The 18,229-nt window shown below is 37.8% G+C and overlaps 1 protein-coding gene across 6 annotated transcripts in view; it reads left to right on the top strand.

Annotated features, from left to right (window-relative positions):
• NAPG (NSF attachment protein gamma) overlaps positions 1-17,497 on the top strand; it is a 37,697-nt gene extending 20,200 nt beyond the window's left edge. For 2 of the 6 annotated variants that reach the window (XM_069099629.1, XM_069099631.1), the window contains 7 exons: positions 642-751; positions 884-950; positions 1,860-1,930; positions 10,698-10,776; positions 11,915-11,994; positions 12,736-12,865; positions 14,646-17,497. In XM_069099629.1, the coding sequence (XP_068955730.1) occupies positions 642-751; positions 884-950; positions 1,860-1,930; positions 10,698-10,776; positions 11,915-11,994; positions 12,736-12,865; positions 14,646-14,792 (684 nt within the window). In that variant the 3' untranslated portion in view covers positions 14,793-17,497. The remainder of the gene's footprint in view (positions 1-641; positions 752-883; positions 951-1,859; positions 1,931-10,697; positions 10,777-11,914; positions 11,995-12,735; positions 12,866-14,645) is intronic. The other 4 variants (XR_011170589.1, XR_011170588.1, XR_011170587.1 and 1 more) reach the window with 4 other exon arrangements.
• The last annotated feature ends 732 nt before the right edge of the window (positions 17,498-18,229 follow it).

Below are 18,229 nucleotides of genomic sequence, written 5' to 3'. Positions count from 1 at the left end.
CTAATCTTTATCTAGTGCCAGTAGAAGGGGTTTTGAGTGGAGAAATGTTAGGATCATAACTGGGTATGAGGAATCATAATTGGGTAACCATCTGTTCGAGGGGATACATTTCGAGACACAAGAATAGTAGCGATACAGCCCATGAGGAGTATATAGCGGAGTTGAGGGTGATGGCAATAAAAAAGAAAGGCTACGTGCGACAGCTGTTACAAAATGGGGAATTTTATGTGCAAGGAAAATGATTTTTTCTCATTTTATTTTTTTCTCATTACATGTGAAAATATTTTTTATCATTCATTTTAAAAAATTCTCTCCCTCTGTCTCCTCCCCCTCCTTGAGAATACCAACAATTTGATATAGATTATACATATGAAGTCCTACAAAACATCTCCATACTAGCCATGTATCTGTATAGAGATGAACATATTTTGATTTGACTAGATGCAACATAAGTAGTATATATACTTATGAGAATTCATCTGATCCTGTATAGTGTGTATGTGTGCATACACAGAAACCTAGATGCTATTATGAAAATCGCGTGGAAGAAATTTGTTAAACTTGGCTTTCCTGTGTTTTAGGTGTTAAGTCAGTAAACTGTAAGTTCCTTCCCTGACCCATAGTGTATCTCTTGACTAAAGGAGATGCAGAAATTACCTGACGCTGTTCATTTGATTGAGAAGGCCAGTATGATGTATCTGGAGAACGGGACGCCTGACACAGCAGCCATGGCCTTGGAACGGGCAGGAAAGTAAGTGACTGAAATCTGTTGCTGAATATAGAGGAGGGGAAGGCATAATTTTTCCTCATTTCAATCAAATTCCTGGAAGAAGGTGCTTCCAGTTTCTAACGTAAAGAATAACACTTTTCTTGTTCATTTTAGACTTATAGAAAATGTGAACCCTGAAAAGGCTGTACAGTTATATCAACAGACAGCTAATGTGTTTGAAGTAAGTTTTCACTTTTCTTGACTATTGAACGTGGCCTTGAAATGTATTGAAAAAGGGACATATTGGGCAAAGAACCCTACTAAGTGGGTATGATTTCGTGTGCATTTGGATAGTAAGGGCTGTCATTGCATTTTGCACCCCAGTGTGTTGTGTGTTGGTTCCATCATTCACTAACAACTCCCACTCATTCCCCAATTTTGAGGAACTCTTGTTTTTGTCAACTTAGTATTTTGGTAACTAATGTTTATCATATTTTTGCCGTACTGGAGTTGTGAGTTCAGATCATGAGAATGTAGTGAAATACCCTTCAAACTAAAGGTTCACTTTCAGTTCTGGTGTTTACTATCTCCCACTGTATGAAGCACTGGGCCAGTTATTATTGATTTGAAGAGGACGGAGCTGGCCACCAAGAACAATAAGACAGTCTCTATCTTCATACCACTGACATTGTACAATAGAATTTTGCTAATGTCAACTTTTCTAGTTATTTGACCGGTACATGGGAGTTTATTGTATATCATTCTCCTTTTCTGCCTTCAATGAAAAACATAGGAAGAAGAGAAATAAATATCCCTTCCGTTTTCTTACTGAAAGTATCTGCTTAACATAGGCCAAAGAATTATATTAAATAACCTTCTGAAAGCTCTTCCACATTGACATTCTAATTTCATTCCCTTCTGTTATCGGAGATCTGTGAAATGGGTTTGGAGGGTGGGATAATGCTGCTTAGGAAATATACTTTCCTTGGTAGATTGGTTTAATTTTTCTTTTTCTTAACAGTATCCCAAGAGAAATGTGAATAGGACTTCCTTTTTCCTTTCTGTCCCCAGTATGTAGTAGTAGTTCCTTGCACATAATAAGTGTTTATGATCAAAATTGGCGACATGTCCTGTTCTTATGTTCCCTAAGAATGAAGAGCGCCTACGACAAGCAGTCGAATTACTAGGAAAAGCCTCACGACTTTTGGTACGCGGACGCAGGTATGTCTTCTAACGCCATGTTCTCTTTGTGTTTCCGTTTTCTGTAAGCCGCGTTGGCAGCTGCATTAAACATTAGATAATGGGAGGAATAACACGCTATTTGCTAGGTACAAATTAATTTTCATAAATAAAACCACCATCCTGAATACTATCATCTGTATTCTGTTAGCCCTAAAAATGTCAGTTATTTTCCAGTGTTCTAATGAAGTGTCAAATGTTTCTGTCTTCTGAAATTATTATTTCTTGATCTATCTTCTGGGTGACTTGCGTTGCCTCTACTGAGGGTTGTAGAAATATTAGTGACAAGATTCTTTAAAATATTGGACCAAGAAAAATGAATATGGTCTTATTGACTCAAGACAACAGTATTGTCAGATGGGGATAATGAAATAAGATATAAATATCTGAACACAAGAAAGCTGAAATCTTTTTGCATTTCTCTCCCTTTACCTCTCCTTTTTTTTTTTTTTGTCTTCACTCTCATGTGAAACATCTTTCAGCACTGGGGAAAAGGATGGCTTGGCTTTCAATATGCAACTTCTGTCCTTTGTAAAATCTTAATGGCTAAAATCAAATTTTAAGTAGTTTTAATATAAATCAGGCATTCTGACATCAAGCATTTATTAATGCCTACTACATACTAGGCACTGTGCCAAGCTCTGGGCATATAAAGAAGGGCAAAAGACAGTTCCTTCTCTCAAATAGCTCACAGTTTAACAGCAGAGATAACATTCAAACAACTATGTTCCAGTGAGGTATAGAGGAGAAAAACTGAAGGTAGTCTGAGACGGAAGATACTAAGATTAAAGAGGATTTGGAAAGGCTTCTTGTAGAAGGTAAGACTTTAGCTGAGATTCGAAGGAAGCCTGGGAGACATTCCTCAAGACTCTTTTGAGGAAACGCAAATAAATAAATTGCATTTTATATATACACATACATTATGTTATATGTGTGTGTGTGTACACACACACACACACACACACACACACACACACACCCCTAATGACATCTAGCCATTTTCTAATCATTTTAGTAGAGTATATTTCTGTGCTATGTTTTGAACGGATACAGGAAAAGACCTAAGAATGGTTTTTGGTCAAGAGATCAAAAACAACTAGTTGAGAAAAATGCCTTTGCAGAGCAACTTCTGAGGCCAAATTAAGACATATCTTTATAAGAAATGTGCCATTCAGGGACTCAGAGGTATGCTCCTTTCCATAGAATTTTCTAAGAATTAATCTAAACACATAAATGTTTCAAAATATACTGTGTTTTTTATATAAAGCAGATAATTGAATTGCACTGTTAATAGTGTTAATATAAAGACCCTGGCTAGTGAAAGGCATTGGAGAACACAAGGAAGGCTCTAGTTAACAGAAGGGATAATTGGGACCTTTTATGTAATCCGAGTGTCTGTTTAGAACATATACCAAAATTATATTAGAACCTGATTTTTGGGTACAAGTTAAGTAACAGACTCAAACAGTAACGGAACACAAAGTATGTGATGTTGATAATCGATAGGAAGTAATGCTTAGAATTTTAAATCACACATATCTTTCTTTTATGTACTTATGTATTTTCTGTTATTAAAGGACCCCCCTTTCAAGGTTTTATTGCCTCTTAAAATGGTAGCATTTATACATCAGTGTAGCAGATTTAAGTGAACAGTTTATTTTATTTATATGACTGTTGTGCTTTTCTTCCTGCTCTGGATATCAATATTTATTCAGAAAATGGTAGTTCAGAGTGTAGATGAACCTTTTATTTAAGGTAACTTGCAGACCGACTTCCTTCAATAATTGCTTAAATGGTATGTTCTTCCTGTCTGAATTAGAATTAAACCCTTAGGTTCTTAGAGCAATCCTTCCTGATAGACAGGTCACAGCCAACCAAGTTGATATTAAAGTTCTGTGTGGTTTGTCTCTCAGCTCGCTACCATGTCCCTGACTCCTTCTCTGATGTTTTTGGGCTGGCTATCAGCACCATCCCTCCCCGCCACCGCACCCCCAGTGCACACACTGCCCTTCACCTTTCTCCTCTTGAACATAAGATTTGGGAAGAGAACAAGTAGTTCTTCCTCAAAAATCTGGAGACTCATAGTGAGATCAAGCATGGTAGTAACATAGCAGCCTCGAGGTTTCCTTGAAGGTCTTGTGGTACTTTTGAATAATACTTATCCTTTATCAAACTTCCTGAAGAAATGAATGAATGAAAAGGTATTTATTACATACTTGCCCTGTGCAAAGTGCTAAAGATACAAATACATAAGGGAGATAGTCTCTGCCCACAAGTAACTTCCATTTCAGTAGGTGCCACAGTGGCGTGCCAGAGAGTAGAATCTGGGTAGGGTTGTTTTGGTTTGGAAAGTCACAGGGTTGGTGAATGGAGCCATAGGAGAGTCAATAGACACACTCTTTCCTATAGTAATGGTGTAGCGTTGATTATTGATTTGATTTTGGCTCTGGAGCTACAAAAAGGCAGTGGGATGGGGATGGAGGCAGTAGAGAAGTGTGGCTAGAGTTGGTCTAGATGTAGTGATTATCATGAAAAAATGTTTTATTTAGTACAAAACAGTGTGGTGAGCATCATGCCTGCCTAAAATGAAATCACACCCCTTCCCCTTTTGAGGTCTTGAATAGATTCATACTTCTTGAAAAGTAGCCCAGGGAGGAGGTAGGGGTTGTCAGTCGCCTGAGGGGACTTGCCTTGATCTCATTTTGGCACCATGTTTACCATACAATTTTATATATATATATATATATTTTTTTTTTTTTTAAGCAATCGGGGTTAAGTAACTTGCTCAAGGTTACATGGCCAGTTATTTTTGTGTGGGTGCCGAGTGTCTGAGGCCGGAACTGATCCCAGGTCTCCCAACGCTGGGGCCGATGCTCTTAATTCACTGCACCACCTGGCTGCCCCACAATTATATATTCAATAAACATTTTCTTAGTGATAATCACTCTATATCCTGACTATCTTCTCACCATCCATCACCGCCGTCTCCTCACACCCTCCAAGCCCTGGAATTTCCGATCTAAAATTCTCAACTTGGGACTTTTGTTGTCCTGAATGAAAGGGGCTTCTTGGGATTCTAGGCCAGCTCCAGGCATGCTTCACTCTACCTACTGGCTATCTCATCAGCCACCCTTCATCACTGCCCCCCACCCCTACCTCATCTCACCTCTTTAGAGCCCCTAGAGCCTTCTCTGTGAGTAGTAGCACAGGAGGAAGTCATTAGTAGCCAGAAGAAACTTGCCTTTATTTCATTTTAGCCTCTCATGCCATCCAGAACTTAAAAAGATTAAGAATTTGTTCAAACAGTAGTCTGGCTTTGACAACATGACTGTTCAGTCTCTGAAAGATACAGATAAATCTTAAATGTGAATCTGGGATTTCCAAACTTTACTTTTTAACATGGTTATAGGTTTAAGAGAAATTCTGGCTTGGGTATTTTTCAAATTTGAATTTTATAGTTTAATTCTTAATGTACTTTTGCCTGGGTATTAATAGAATGGTATAGCCTCTTTTTTTTTTTAAATTAACATCTACTATGTTAATACCTAAACTTTTTTTTTTTTAGCTAAAGGACTATTTAACATCTATATAAATTTGGAGAGTTCCTTTTGAGTATTTTTTCAGGTACCTTATTTTTTAATACTGTAATCTGGAGGGCATGCCCTCCAAATTTTGAAGCACTTAACTTTTGGAGAGTTGAAAAAGGACTGTTTAATTTAGGCAAGTCACTTAATCCCAATTGCCATGCCCTACCCCCTCCAAAAAGAAAAAAAAAATCAATTTTTACGGCTGCTAGGTGGCACAGTGAATAGAGCACTGGCCCTGGAGTCAGGAGCACCTGAGTTTAAATATGACCTTAGAAATGTAACACTTACTAGCTGTGTAACCTTGGGCAAGTCACTTAACCCCAATTGCCCTCCAAAAAGGGAAAAAAAAAGATAAAAAGGTCTGTTACTCTTTCAAATGACTTCCAGTCCTGACTCCTTTTTTTCTGGATGGTCTTTTAATCACACAATACAATTGGATATGATAGTAGGAACACTAGTTGCAAATCAGAAGACTTGTTTCTTAACCCCACTTTTTCTTGCTGTGTGACATTGATGGCCCAAGGAAACCCAATCAGTTCTTTCTGACAAACCACAGTGTCTTCTAGTAGGGAGGGAAGGCACTCTCATGCCACCACCCAACTCAACTCTCGGGGCTTTGTAGAAGAGATGTTTGCTTAGTCTAGTCATAGGTCCCGAGAAGTCAGTTTCTTAGAAGGGGAAGTTTGAAAAAAGACTAGGCCTTCATCTTTCTCTCTAACCCCAGCCAGCACTGTCCACAGTACGACCTTGTACTCCCTCATCCACAATGAAGGAGAAATTCAGCAACCAGAGCCTTTTGAGGCAGATGCAAATTGTTCTCTTCGCCTTCTTCCAATTCCAGAATCCCCTCTTCTCTCCCTAGGTCAGAAGAACACTTAAAGAAAAGATACAAACTCAAGAACCCCTTGTGACTAGAACCTCAGACTGAGCGTTTAATGACAGCTGTTAGGAATTAACTGTTGAAGATGAAAGTTTGTATTGATTGATCTTTTGAAACCACTTGCAAAAACCTATTTTAGTGACATCATTGAATCTGATATTTTGTTATCTTTGGCTAAAAAAGACAGAATTAAGAAAAATGTATAAAGAAACAATATTATTTCAAAGAAAGGTATGAAAACAATTATTTTATCCTCTTCCTAGTTAAAGAACCAGAAAGCTGGAAGTGGCCACAAGTCATTCATTTCAACTCCTACCCGTTTGATGGACCCTAAATACAAAATTCCCCATTAGTTCATTTGAACACCTTTGCTGACTAGAACCTTACTGTCTTTCTGAGGCAACTTCAAACTTATTTTGGGACTGCTCTAGTTTGGAAATTTCCCCTCATTTAACGTAAGACCTTTTAACCTTACATGAGTCTTCCTTTAAATACTGACTTTATTGTATCTAATGATGAATACTGAAAAGATCCATAAGATAGATTTTGAAACTGAAACTACTCCATTGTCTAGTTCCTCAGAAACACTAGTGGTGACCAGTGGAGAGATGGTGGTGATCAGTAGTATGGTTTTGCAGTTGAATAATTTCTTAGCTCTGGAGGTTAACAAATTCCTGATAGAATTCAACTCAGTTATAATCTATACTTCCTTCCAGCCAGTGGAAAAGGTGAGCTCATCATTGTGACTGTGTCAGATAGACGACAGTTACTAATGGTACCAGCAATCATTATGGCCAAGAGACAAGGTATTGAAAATATTGAAAATCAGGTGAAATGTGTAGAAATAGAAGAGAGGGAGATAGCACTTCAGAAATAGCTGGTTGAAGCAGATCAAGAGAATACAAATTTTGACTATAGTTTTAAAAGAAAGAATAGAAAACAATGACCTATAGATGGAAATTGGAGGCTATGATCTGTCTCCAAACTAATAAAGAAGCTGTTTAATTGCAATGGACGTCATGATTTGATTTTACTTCTAGTCAAGAAAAATAGTGCAGTGTTGAACAGTCATGGGATTACAGCATAGAGAGATGTGACCAAAGAAACTGTAACTGAAAGAAGCACATATATATTCTTTGAGAGTGAAAGTGGTGACGTATGTACATTTTCCTTGATTCTTCCTCTTAACAGCCTTCTTTGATGATTCTTCTTCCTAACAGCCACCGCCTAATCAGTCATTGTCATTTTTCTGACGTACAGCTTTCATGTTGAGATCATAAAAACTGTACACTAGCTTTTCAGATACATATAACTTCAGAAATGATCTCTGCTTTATCTTGATTGGATGGGTAATTTTTTTTTCCTCTTGAGTTATGAGGAAAGAAAAATACTTCTCCTGCTGAAAAGCTAGTTACATTTTATTGTGTGAGTAGGGTTTGGTTCAGTTGTGTTGTCCTTATAATTAATGAAACATTTCCTGACCGGTTTTGAAATTCAGACAGCTTTATATGTTATTGAAATAGCTCTTGCAGGGGCAGCCTGTTGGTGCAGTGGATATAGCACCTGCCCTGCAGTCAAGAGGACCTGAGTTCAAATTCAGCCTCAGACATTTATTATTGGTGACTCTGGGCAAGTCATTTAACTCCAGTTGCCTCCCCCTTCTCCAAAAAAGAGAAATTACTCTTGCATATACATGGGAATGGCAGGTTTTACGGGCTTTCAGAAATATTTACCAATTTTTGTGACTTTTGTCTTATGCTTTTATTATAAATTTAGTTTTTGTAGAGCAAGGTATCAATTTTTATACCAGAGTTTCTATGATAAATTATTTTTTCCATCAGTGCTGGTGAAGCCACAGTGATGTTTGAACTTTAACATTGTAGTCTTGTATAAAGAAATAGAAATGATACTAACGAAAGGAAGAACAGCTGAACATGACTGATTTTATACAGAGTGAGGTCTGCCCTGTGAGTGATGCAACGTTGAGGGATTCACTTTCATAATCTCTGAAGGGAAAGAAGATCAACTGCTTGGAAAAAAATTTATGGGCATTATTATTACTGGAAAAATTCAATATCAGTAGCTACTGATCCAGATAACGGCTTTTCAATCCCTGCAAAACCTGTATACATAGCAGAATCTGTATATGAAACCATCCTTGATGAAGGTACCAAGGAGCAAACAGGAAGGCTTTTGCAGATATTGTTTCACAGAAAACCATATCCTCACGGTCAAAATTAACTGAAAGGTACAGAGAATACAGTATCATACTAATTATTGTTCCAGAATGGCATTTGATTCGGTAGAGAAAAATGACACCTTAAAAGCTCCCTTCCATTATGGTATCGTGCATGCTTATGTTAAAATCATACAGTGTTCCAATGTTCTTTGGTAGATATAACAGCAGAGATAGCTGTGTGGAACTCTCTGATCATTAATATCAAGTGAGGCATAAAACAGGCATGAAGACACATCCATACATACATATACACACGTGCACATATGTACATACGTATGTGTGTATAAGCATATATGTGTATATTCACCCTTATTGTTGGCCAATGTGTATGACATTGTGCATTGATAATTGGCTGGATAACCATGGATAGAAACAGGTAAATAATTCCCTGGACCCATAATCGAGTTAGGAGAAAGAGAGCAGCTTACATTGCATTTGGACCTGTAGAGTGCTTTCAGTGACTATAAACTTCTTGAAATAAAGACCCATCTTTTCAACACCAGCATCCTCCCAGTGATGCAGTGTGTCTGTGAATTACTGAATACTGCAGTTTCCAAAGAATTAAAATTCAGAGTCACTCAAAGAGCATTCAAGAGGTATTTGGTGGTCATGAATAGGTTGTCACCATCAAAGAATTGGGCACCAGAAGCAGCATAAAAGTTAAATAAAACTTTAAATAAAAAAGTTAAAAAGGGTAATCATGCACCAAGAGTAAATGGAGAGCCCATATGCTTCATTGGTATCTATGTAATGTAAAGTTCCCAGGCTATTGGAATATATGGATTTGTGGGAGAATTGGTTTGAGTTGAACAAGATGATTGGTTGTGATCTTTACTATTGAGGGTAGGATGTACATTGGTGAGATTATAGATCTGTCAAAGTATGTAGTACCAATAGTACACTAACGCACCTAACCTAGTCCTGGCTTCCTCCCCTCCCATTATCTTCACCTTTCCTTCTCCCTTTCTGTTATGAAACACTGTTCTGCATGGTATAAAGCTAGATTTGTGTCTAGAGTAGAGGGATCAGAGGAGGCAGGTGGCAGCAAGTAGAATCGATAGTGTTGAAGGGGAAAAGGTAGAAAAAGTGAAATTCCTATGAGTGATCATTTATTGAACCTTGGCATTATTTGACATTTAAAGGACTTTGTCAAATAGGTTTTGCATAAGTTGGGGACTGTCTGTTATAAATTTCGATTAAAAAATTTGCTCTATTCAGTGGGTTCCTATGAATTGGCAAAATCTCTGATCCATAAAAATCCTTCTCAGTGCAGTTCACATTTATTTTGCATCTTTTTGCAAAGCACTGTTTGCTAGAGTACAAAAATGAAAAAAAAATATAGCTGTCAGGTAACTATTCTAGTAAGGAGGTGAGTTGTGCCCCCAAACCTATGAGACAAAATTAGAAAATGATTCAGTTCATAGGAGAGGTCAAACAATAACCAGAAAGATTCAAGGAGAAAGGAATCATTTTTAGCTAGGGCAGTCAGGAAAGGCTGCAGAGGGGAGGAGGGGAAGGATATCAGCAGGAGGAAACTTTTCCAGGAGTGGGAGATGGTTCTTGTAAAGGCATGGTGGTAATGAAGCTTGGTGAACAGTAAGTAATGAAGTTTAGAGTGTATAAAGAAGAGTTTCATGAAATAATGCTGTAATGTTAGAGAGGAGACAGATTGTAGAGGACTACGAATGCCAGTCTGAGTAGTTTTTTGTTTAGTAAACAGAGAGGAGCCACTAAATGTTTTTGAGAACCTTAAGGACGTGGTCAGACCTGTACATTGGAAAGATTACTTTGGCAACAGTGTGGTAGATGGATTGTATAGGGGAGAGACAAGTGATCTTACGTGTTCTTATTTATTGCTAGTCCTTTCCAGTGCATTAAGGAAGAGTCTGGGTATTTGTAAAAATGAATTTTTAGAGCTAATGGAGCCAGTCTTCCTCTTGCTCCCCAAACCTGAAACAAAATATATTGCCAAGTTCTGTCTCTCCTCCCCCTCCCTGACCCTGAAAAGCCAGATGTGGATTTCTTGCTGTTTTCTTCATTTAGATTTGATGAGGCTGCACTTTCCATTCAGAAGGAAAAGAATATCTATAAGGAAATTGAAAATTATCCAACGTGTTATAAGGTATTATTTGCAATTTATTTTGTCTGTGTTTTGGCTAATTTCTCATGTTACTATAGTTCCCTAAAAGAGAGGAAAATACTTATTGAGTATTTAACTGTTATGAGACCGCATAAAGGATTTGTTATATTTGGATGAAATAGGGAACACCAGATACAGAAGATACCCCGCCCCCCCAAGGCAAATTACAGTCTGTTTATAGCTTAGTAGATAAATCTTAGGGTGTTGCCTGAGGTACATAGAGGTTAATTGACCAGCCTAGGAGTCATACAACTAGTATGGATGGATATAGAGGATCCAGAAGCAGGATTTGGACCCACATCCTCATGAGTTTTGCATCTTAGTCACTAAACTTGGCTGCCTCGCTATTTGACTATTAAACAAAACAAAACAAAACACTTTAGTAAATGAAAGTACTGTTTCAGTAGGTATTATTACTGAAAGTCTTCCAAACTTACATGTATAGGATAGGTACTAGATCTATGATTTCAGTGCTATAAAAAACTTATGGGTGGGGAAATTTCCTCTCCCAGTGAGGATCAGCACCTTCTTGACCACTTAGAGTCATTAAAAAAAATTATTTTTAATTTATGGGACAAAACAAGCGTTTCCATAACATAGTATAATAAAAGAAATGATTGCACTTAGAGTTTTAGAGAAATGCTAAGAGGACTGAGAGATTAGATGACCCTTGAGGGCCATACAGAAGCCAGTGTGTGTCCATTTGGAACTTGAACCTCGTTTGGGTTGAGCTATAACAACATGATTGTTTTTTTAGTAACTATAAAATTTTCATTCATATGCTTATACGACTAAACTTCCCCTTCCTCTTTCTTCTTTGTTTTGCCCAGATCAGGAAGGTTTATTGATGGGGTTTTAATTTAAAAGAAAAGAAAAAAAATGTCAATAGATACCTAGTGTAATGAAAATGTAATTAGCTTAGAAATGTCATTTCTCTAGTGCCCTGGAGAAGGCACTCTAAGACTTAGATACAGAGAGTGAGGGTAGGGGGAGAGGGAAAGGGATAAAGAGAAACTAAAACATTTCAAGTAAAATTCCAGATGTTTTACCCTACTAGGAAACTGGCCTTTATTATGTTCATATACATTTGAAAAGTAATCTGTCATCTCTTCTGTTTTAGAAAACAATTGCCCAAGTCTTAGTTCATCTACACAGAAATGACTATGTAGCTGCAGAAAGATGTGTCAGAGAGAGTTATAGGTAAGACGTTTTCATTGATTATTTTGACATCTTGACTTTTTTTCCTTTTAACACACCGTAGGTGGTTAGTGAAAGGTTTCTTTCAAGGTGCTCTCTAGTGATTTCCCATAGACAGTAGAGGCATGTCATTATTGTTTCAGCTTTTAAGGTAGGGCTTTTGGAGCCTATCGTATTTATTTTTAGGTATTTCCTCTGTATGATCTCATGGGAGAATAAGACCTGAAGTTTCTTTGTTTTATTATTTTTTTTCTCACCCAAACAAAATTCTCAAGTAGTGGAAACATTTTACATATTGAATTCATGTATTCATATATGGTAGAATGGGAGGGATTAGGATAAGATTCATATGTTTTTCCATCAATCATTTTTTAAATGCCTACTATATCCAGAGCACTGTACTAGAAGCTAGAGGAGAAAAAGAAAATTGAGACCATCCCTAGGAATGTCATACATATTCAGATAAATAAGACTATATAATAAATACATTTGTAGTTCAGGGAAAGGGTGGGGAGTGAGAGGGTGAAGGGAAAAAACTAGACCAACTTCCCATATGCTATATTATAAAATTTTATTCTCAAAACTGAAAAAGCACAGCACCACTTTGTAGTCACATACGCTACCTAGAACGGATTGATAGTAGGTGGACTTAAGACCCTTGGTGCTCTCCGGAGCTCCTAGGAGGCGGGCAGGTGGCCTGCAAGAGCTTCCGAGTTGAAAGTCTGGGCACGGTGTTTCCTTTAGCATACCAGGGTTCAACGGAAGTGAAGACTGCACTGCTCTGGAACAGCTCTTAGAAGGTTACGACCAGCAAGACCAAGACCAAGTTTCAGAGGTCTGCAATTCCCCCCTTTTTAAGTACATGGACAATGACGTAAGTGGCCGTTCTACTTCTTTCCCTTCTTTCCTGCTGAAAGAGACACCTCTCGGGGAAGAGCAGGCAGCTGGTTGTCGTCTTTTCTTGCCGGTCTTCTGGGGCCAGTTTTTCTTTTGGCTGCTCTCCAGAGACACCTTGCCAGCTGTCAGACTTCACCATGGGGTATAGGCCATTTGGGCCGACTCCTTTCTGGCAGCCACGCACATAGTTCCTCCATCATCTTTGGACCTGAAAACATTTGCTCTGTCTCTCCAAAACATTTATTAATACCGTCCCATTTAATTCACAAGCCCCCTACTGCTTATCCTCTGTTAATGGTTTCCCATAGCACACAGTTAAGAGCATGACAGATGTCTGCCACCTGCAGAAAAATTCACTCCAGGCTCCTGTAAAAATTCAGATGCACCTCTTACTAGCAGGTAACAGGCAGAATGTATTCAATTTCTGTCAGGCTTGCTGCTTAATCTCTTTTAGCCCATGGCGTTTGTGAGTTTGGGCTGATTTGTTGTCATAGTATCAGGTCAACTTTGGGCATGGTTTTCAAAACTCATTAGTTCTAGAAGAATTCCATTTGACCCAAAGAGTTTACATTGTTCTTGATTACATTTGATTAGCTTCACCTTTCGTACTATCTCTGCTTCTGTCCACTGCTCTCCATGAAGCACAGAGAGGGCAAACATCTGTCTGTCCTGAATGCACTGGGGTCTGCCTTTCCCCAAAATCATGAGAAAATTAAACCAAAAAGGAATAGAAAGGGAAAGGGGAAAGCAGCAGAGTTTGCGTTTTCCCCTTAGATATATTTTCCCCTTGCTTCTTTTTGGGCCTACACACAAGGGCCAGTGTTACTAATTTCCAGTCCTGCTCTAATACTTAGTAATTGCACATAATCTAAGAGACTTTTATTTCCCTTAACTTTGTTGTAAGACCGTGGCTGAATTTTTTAAATGGACTATATTTAATTTCTCAGGGCTTCCCCTAGGTATTGCTTCGTGTTTTCTGTAAAATAATGGCAGACCTCATAGAAGACAAGTGTATTTATGTGTATCTTACATACGTCAGAAGAAATATGCAGTGCCTTTACTGTAGTCATTCTTCATTGGAGGTCCTGTTTGGTGGAAGGTTAAGTCTTGCATGGCCAAGAGTCTGAGATATGACATGTTTAAAGAACTCTAGGCCTTTTATATCCAGGTCTGTCAGGAATATCTACAGATGCTTTAGTAAATACATACACATTTGTACTTGTATGGACAAGTACACACATTTCTTGGCTTTGTAAGCAAAACACATTTTGTTTATATTAATTTGCTGAAAAAAATCTTTTTTCTTAGGTACTATGAGACAAAGCTTAGGCCAACTTGTCCCAGTTATCCCAAGGCCCTAGATTATGGAACTGGAATTTTTCCAAGTCAAATCAGCATGTATTTATTAATTACTTGTTGTGTGCCAGGGCCTGTGCTAAGTGCTAGGGAGCCAAATGCAAGCAAAAAGAAAGACAAGAATGAATTAATAAAGTTTTACTGAATTATAATTTCACAACTTTTCCCATGGAAAGATGATTCTAACAAATAGCAGCGTGTACCTCTCTGTATGAAAGGAGCAGGCATTGAAACCTTGTGTTTCTCACGATTGTACTGTTCTCTGAAGCCGTGACAGTAATGAGCTCAGTCTGCAGCTCGGTCCTCAGAACAAACTGGTATTGCTAGTAAAATGCTAGGCCTGCATCTCATATCTCTGTGTCAGGGTTGTTTACCTTTTCTCGTCTGTTTATCTTTTACAGTACGCCAAGTTGGGTTTAAGTTTGGTGGTCCCAGGAGGAGGAATCAAGAAGAAATCACCAGCAACACCACAAGCCAAAAGTGAAGGTGCAGAAGTCACAGCTGCTGGTGATGAAGAAGAGGATGAATATGCAGGAGGACTGTGCTAGTTATTATTAACAAGCATACTCTCAGGGTAGGGGGTGTGGGAAGATCTGATGTGCTGTTCTGTGGATGTTGAGCGTACTCAAGTTCTTGACCCTTCTCTGTAGTCCTGAATTGGAACACCAATATAGAAACTCCATATTTTGGGCTACCGTACCAAAAAATTGCCTCACTCTCCCTTACCTCCTGTGAATCACTAGTTTATCCCTTCCTTGGTAAAAGTTTGTCCAGAGTACCATCTTCAGTTTTCTAAGAGAATTGATACAAAAATGATAACAGGCTCCTTTGAGAACTCAGTTCTAGAAATAAGATTGTGGATTGAGGATGGCAGGTGGAACATTTGAATGTCATTTCCATTTATGATTTTTGTATTTCCTGGCAAATACTTTTCTTTTTCCTTTATTGACTAGTAATTGGCACTAAAAGTGACTTGTCCTGATAGAAAGTCAGTACCTGGTCTGTTTTTCTTGTGTGTTATGTGTGTGGAAGAGGCAGTGTGTATGTGTGTGTGTGTGTGTTTGTACACATACATATTTTAAAGGAAATTTCATGCTAATGTGTGATAATTAAATAATTCAGTCCTTTCAGAAAATAAGTTTGGGAGCAGGAGACAATTTTGAGCCTTAGGACTATTTTTAGCCTATTGAAATATGTATTTCAAGTCTTACAAGCCAATTTGCAAAATTTGAAGACGAGCAAATTACCTGGCAAATTTATGTAGCTTTCCCTGGATTTAAACAGGATGAATATATACATATTGCAAAGAAAGCATTGACTAAGGTTAATAGGAACCCATGAAAAATCCTTTTATAATTGTGTTCTCAGGAGGGAACTGAGAATGAAAGAGTATCCATCCAGCTTCTCCTAAACAAGGTACTTCCCTGCCAAAGATGCAGCTACTGGGCTAGTCAGTGCTGGAAGAAGAGCTGGCCATCGATGAGGGCAGGGTCTGCACAGTGGAAGTTGAGGTGAAGGGGAAGAAGCATTGTTTTAAAAATGATGGGTGTCTTTAAAGCACCATATTTCAAATATTTAAGTGTCTAGTCATTTCCTAAAAATGGCAGCTATGAGGTTTTCTTTGGGGCTTTTACAAATATTCCTTTAACACATTTTACTTTCTTGCTTGATGGTCAAAAGTTTTAGAATCACCCCTTTTGTTGTCATAGTCTTTTCAAGTAATCTGCTTATTTGGAAAAGGGCTCTGGACACAAGTAGTGTGTATTCTGCAGGCAGATGTTCACTACCTTTGCACATTGGTTTCCTGTTTATTCCCTAGACATACACATACATACATACATATATATATTTTATAAGTAATTTCCTTATTTATGACTGATCTCTGAAGTAATTATAATGAGACATTCCAGAAGCCACTTCTGAAAACCAGTCTCATGACTACTCATGTATGCATTGTAGTTTATGCATGGTTCTGCTAGACCTCCCTGGAAACATTATGGATTGATGAGTGAAAATATCCTTAAGACACACACAAGTGTTTCTTTAGGAAACTTCAACATCCTTCTAGAGTCCATAATAGATCTCGTGTGTGTGTGTGTGTGTGTGTGTGTGTGTGTGTGTGTGTGTGTGTGTGTGTGTGTGTCTGTGTGTGTGTGTGTGTCTGTGTGTGTGTCTGGTGTTAGTGCAGAAATACTTATTTTAACTTGTTATAAAACACTATTATATTTGACATTATTTTTATTTTTCAAGCCCATTACATCATTCTGCATAGATCTTCATATTTTCAACATTACGGCAAGCATCTCAAGACTGACTTTGGACTGTCATCTCCATTTGGTATTTAGTACTGCAAGATTAAAATGTTCACATCTTAAGGATTTGTTGCCCCAGTGCTGCTATACCACTTTGTTCTAGTCACAAGCTTCTGACAGTGTGGAGTCATTTGTAGATCTTCCTCTGGACAAATTATTACCCGCCCCCAACCAGATATGGCTGTATTCAAGGCCATATGTCATTCTGTATTGTACCATGCACACAGCATTTTTTTTTATAGCTTTGAACATTTTAACGTCTTTTTTCCTTTTATACAACAGAAAGCCAGAAGTGAACTGGGTATCAGGTAGTAAGAAAATAACCAAGTCTCAGTTTTCAAAAGAAATGTTTTGGAATTAATTTTTTTATGTAGCTGCTGCTCTTTTTCTTCTTGGAATTCTCCTCTCCCTCTACTTCTCTTTCCCGGTGTTCAGAACAAAAGCACACTACCTTTGTTCAGCCGTGTGTGAATGTTTCCTCAATAGGGCTATTCTAGTCTAGTAAATATTGAAAAATATTTGTTTCATATTGATCGTTTTTTTTTTTTGCCATGTGATGCAGTTTGCACACTTTAAAATATTTTATCATGAAAACCAGGTTAAAAGTGGAAACAGTGAGGTGTTGCAATAGGAAAAATGTTTTCCAGAGCTACTTTCATACAAAAGAAAAAGGCTGCATGAATGTGCTTAAAATTCATTATAATTTTCCATTGTAAGTGAAGTCTGTCTCCACCATATATTTAATATATTAAATTTGTACATATATAGAATATGGTATTCTTATAGTGTGAAACCTGTGCTTCACTTGTATTTTTCCTAACTTTGTGATGTATAAATAAAGTATTAAGTGTTATAATAATGCACATTATCAGCTCTCTAGAAAGAGACTCCATAGGTGACAATTATGAAAATAAAACTTGAAGCTTTAATTTGGCCATTTATTTTCCTGTTGTCTGTTTCACTTGATTAATTCAACTAATTTGATGTATCCTATTAATGATAAAATTATTCCTAGCAATTATTCAAGAACCACCACTGAGTTAACTTTTCCAATTCTGTTGTTTGCTTCTTAGCAGCAAATTCAGCACTTTGAGGAGCTGCTTTAAGTCCTGATTAACAGACTGACTTTGGATCTATGAGCCAGGATCAAAAGCTAGGAGCCCAATGTCCTTTTCAGTTTAAATGGGAAAAAAAAAACAACCCAAGATGGAAAAGTATATCACTGTAGAACATTGTTTTCCAACTGTAGTTGCAGCCTTAGGGTCACTGAACATATTTTTTATGTATCTTGAAGATTCTGTGTGACATGAGGAAGGTGAGCATATCTGACCAAAGTACTGCTGGGGACAGGGATAGAGAGTTGGTCTGGTGGCCAGTAGTTCTCTGTGTGCTCATTGGAAGCAGAGCTAAACCAGAGCAATGCAATGGAGACTCAGGAGAACCCCTAAGCGACCTCACTTTGGTGCCCTATAAAGAATTGCCATGTGGTGCCATGGACTATGTCTTTTTCTTTTCCAAGTTATCATGATAGTTCGACTAGGAGTGCACAATTGTGGGGAGAACAAAGTACAATTTTTAATAAAATAGTGACAGACGTGCCAGCAGACCTATTGCATGAACTTTATTGAGCTTTGCTTTAAACTCAGAGGAACCTAAGGTTCCGGTTTGTCAGT

The sequence above is a fragment of the Petaurus breviceps genome, unplaced genomic scaffold (assembly GCF_028583685.1).
Source record: "Petaurus breviceps papuanus isolate PSGF00001 unplaced genomic scaffold, PetGlider_PUasm1.0 38, whole genome shotgun sequence".
Lineage (NCBI taxonomy): Eukaryota > Metazoa > Chordata > Mammalia > Diprotodontia > Petauridae > Petaurus > Petaurus breviceps.
Note: the sequence above shows the minus strand (reverse complement) of the source record. Positions and strands in the feature narration are given on the sequence as shown.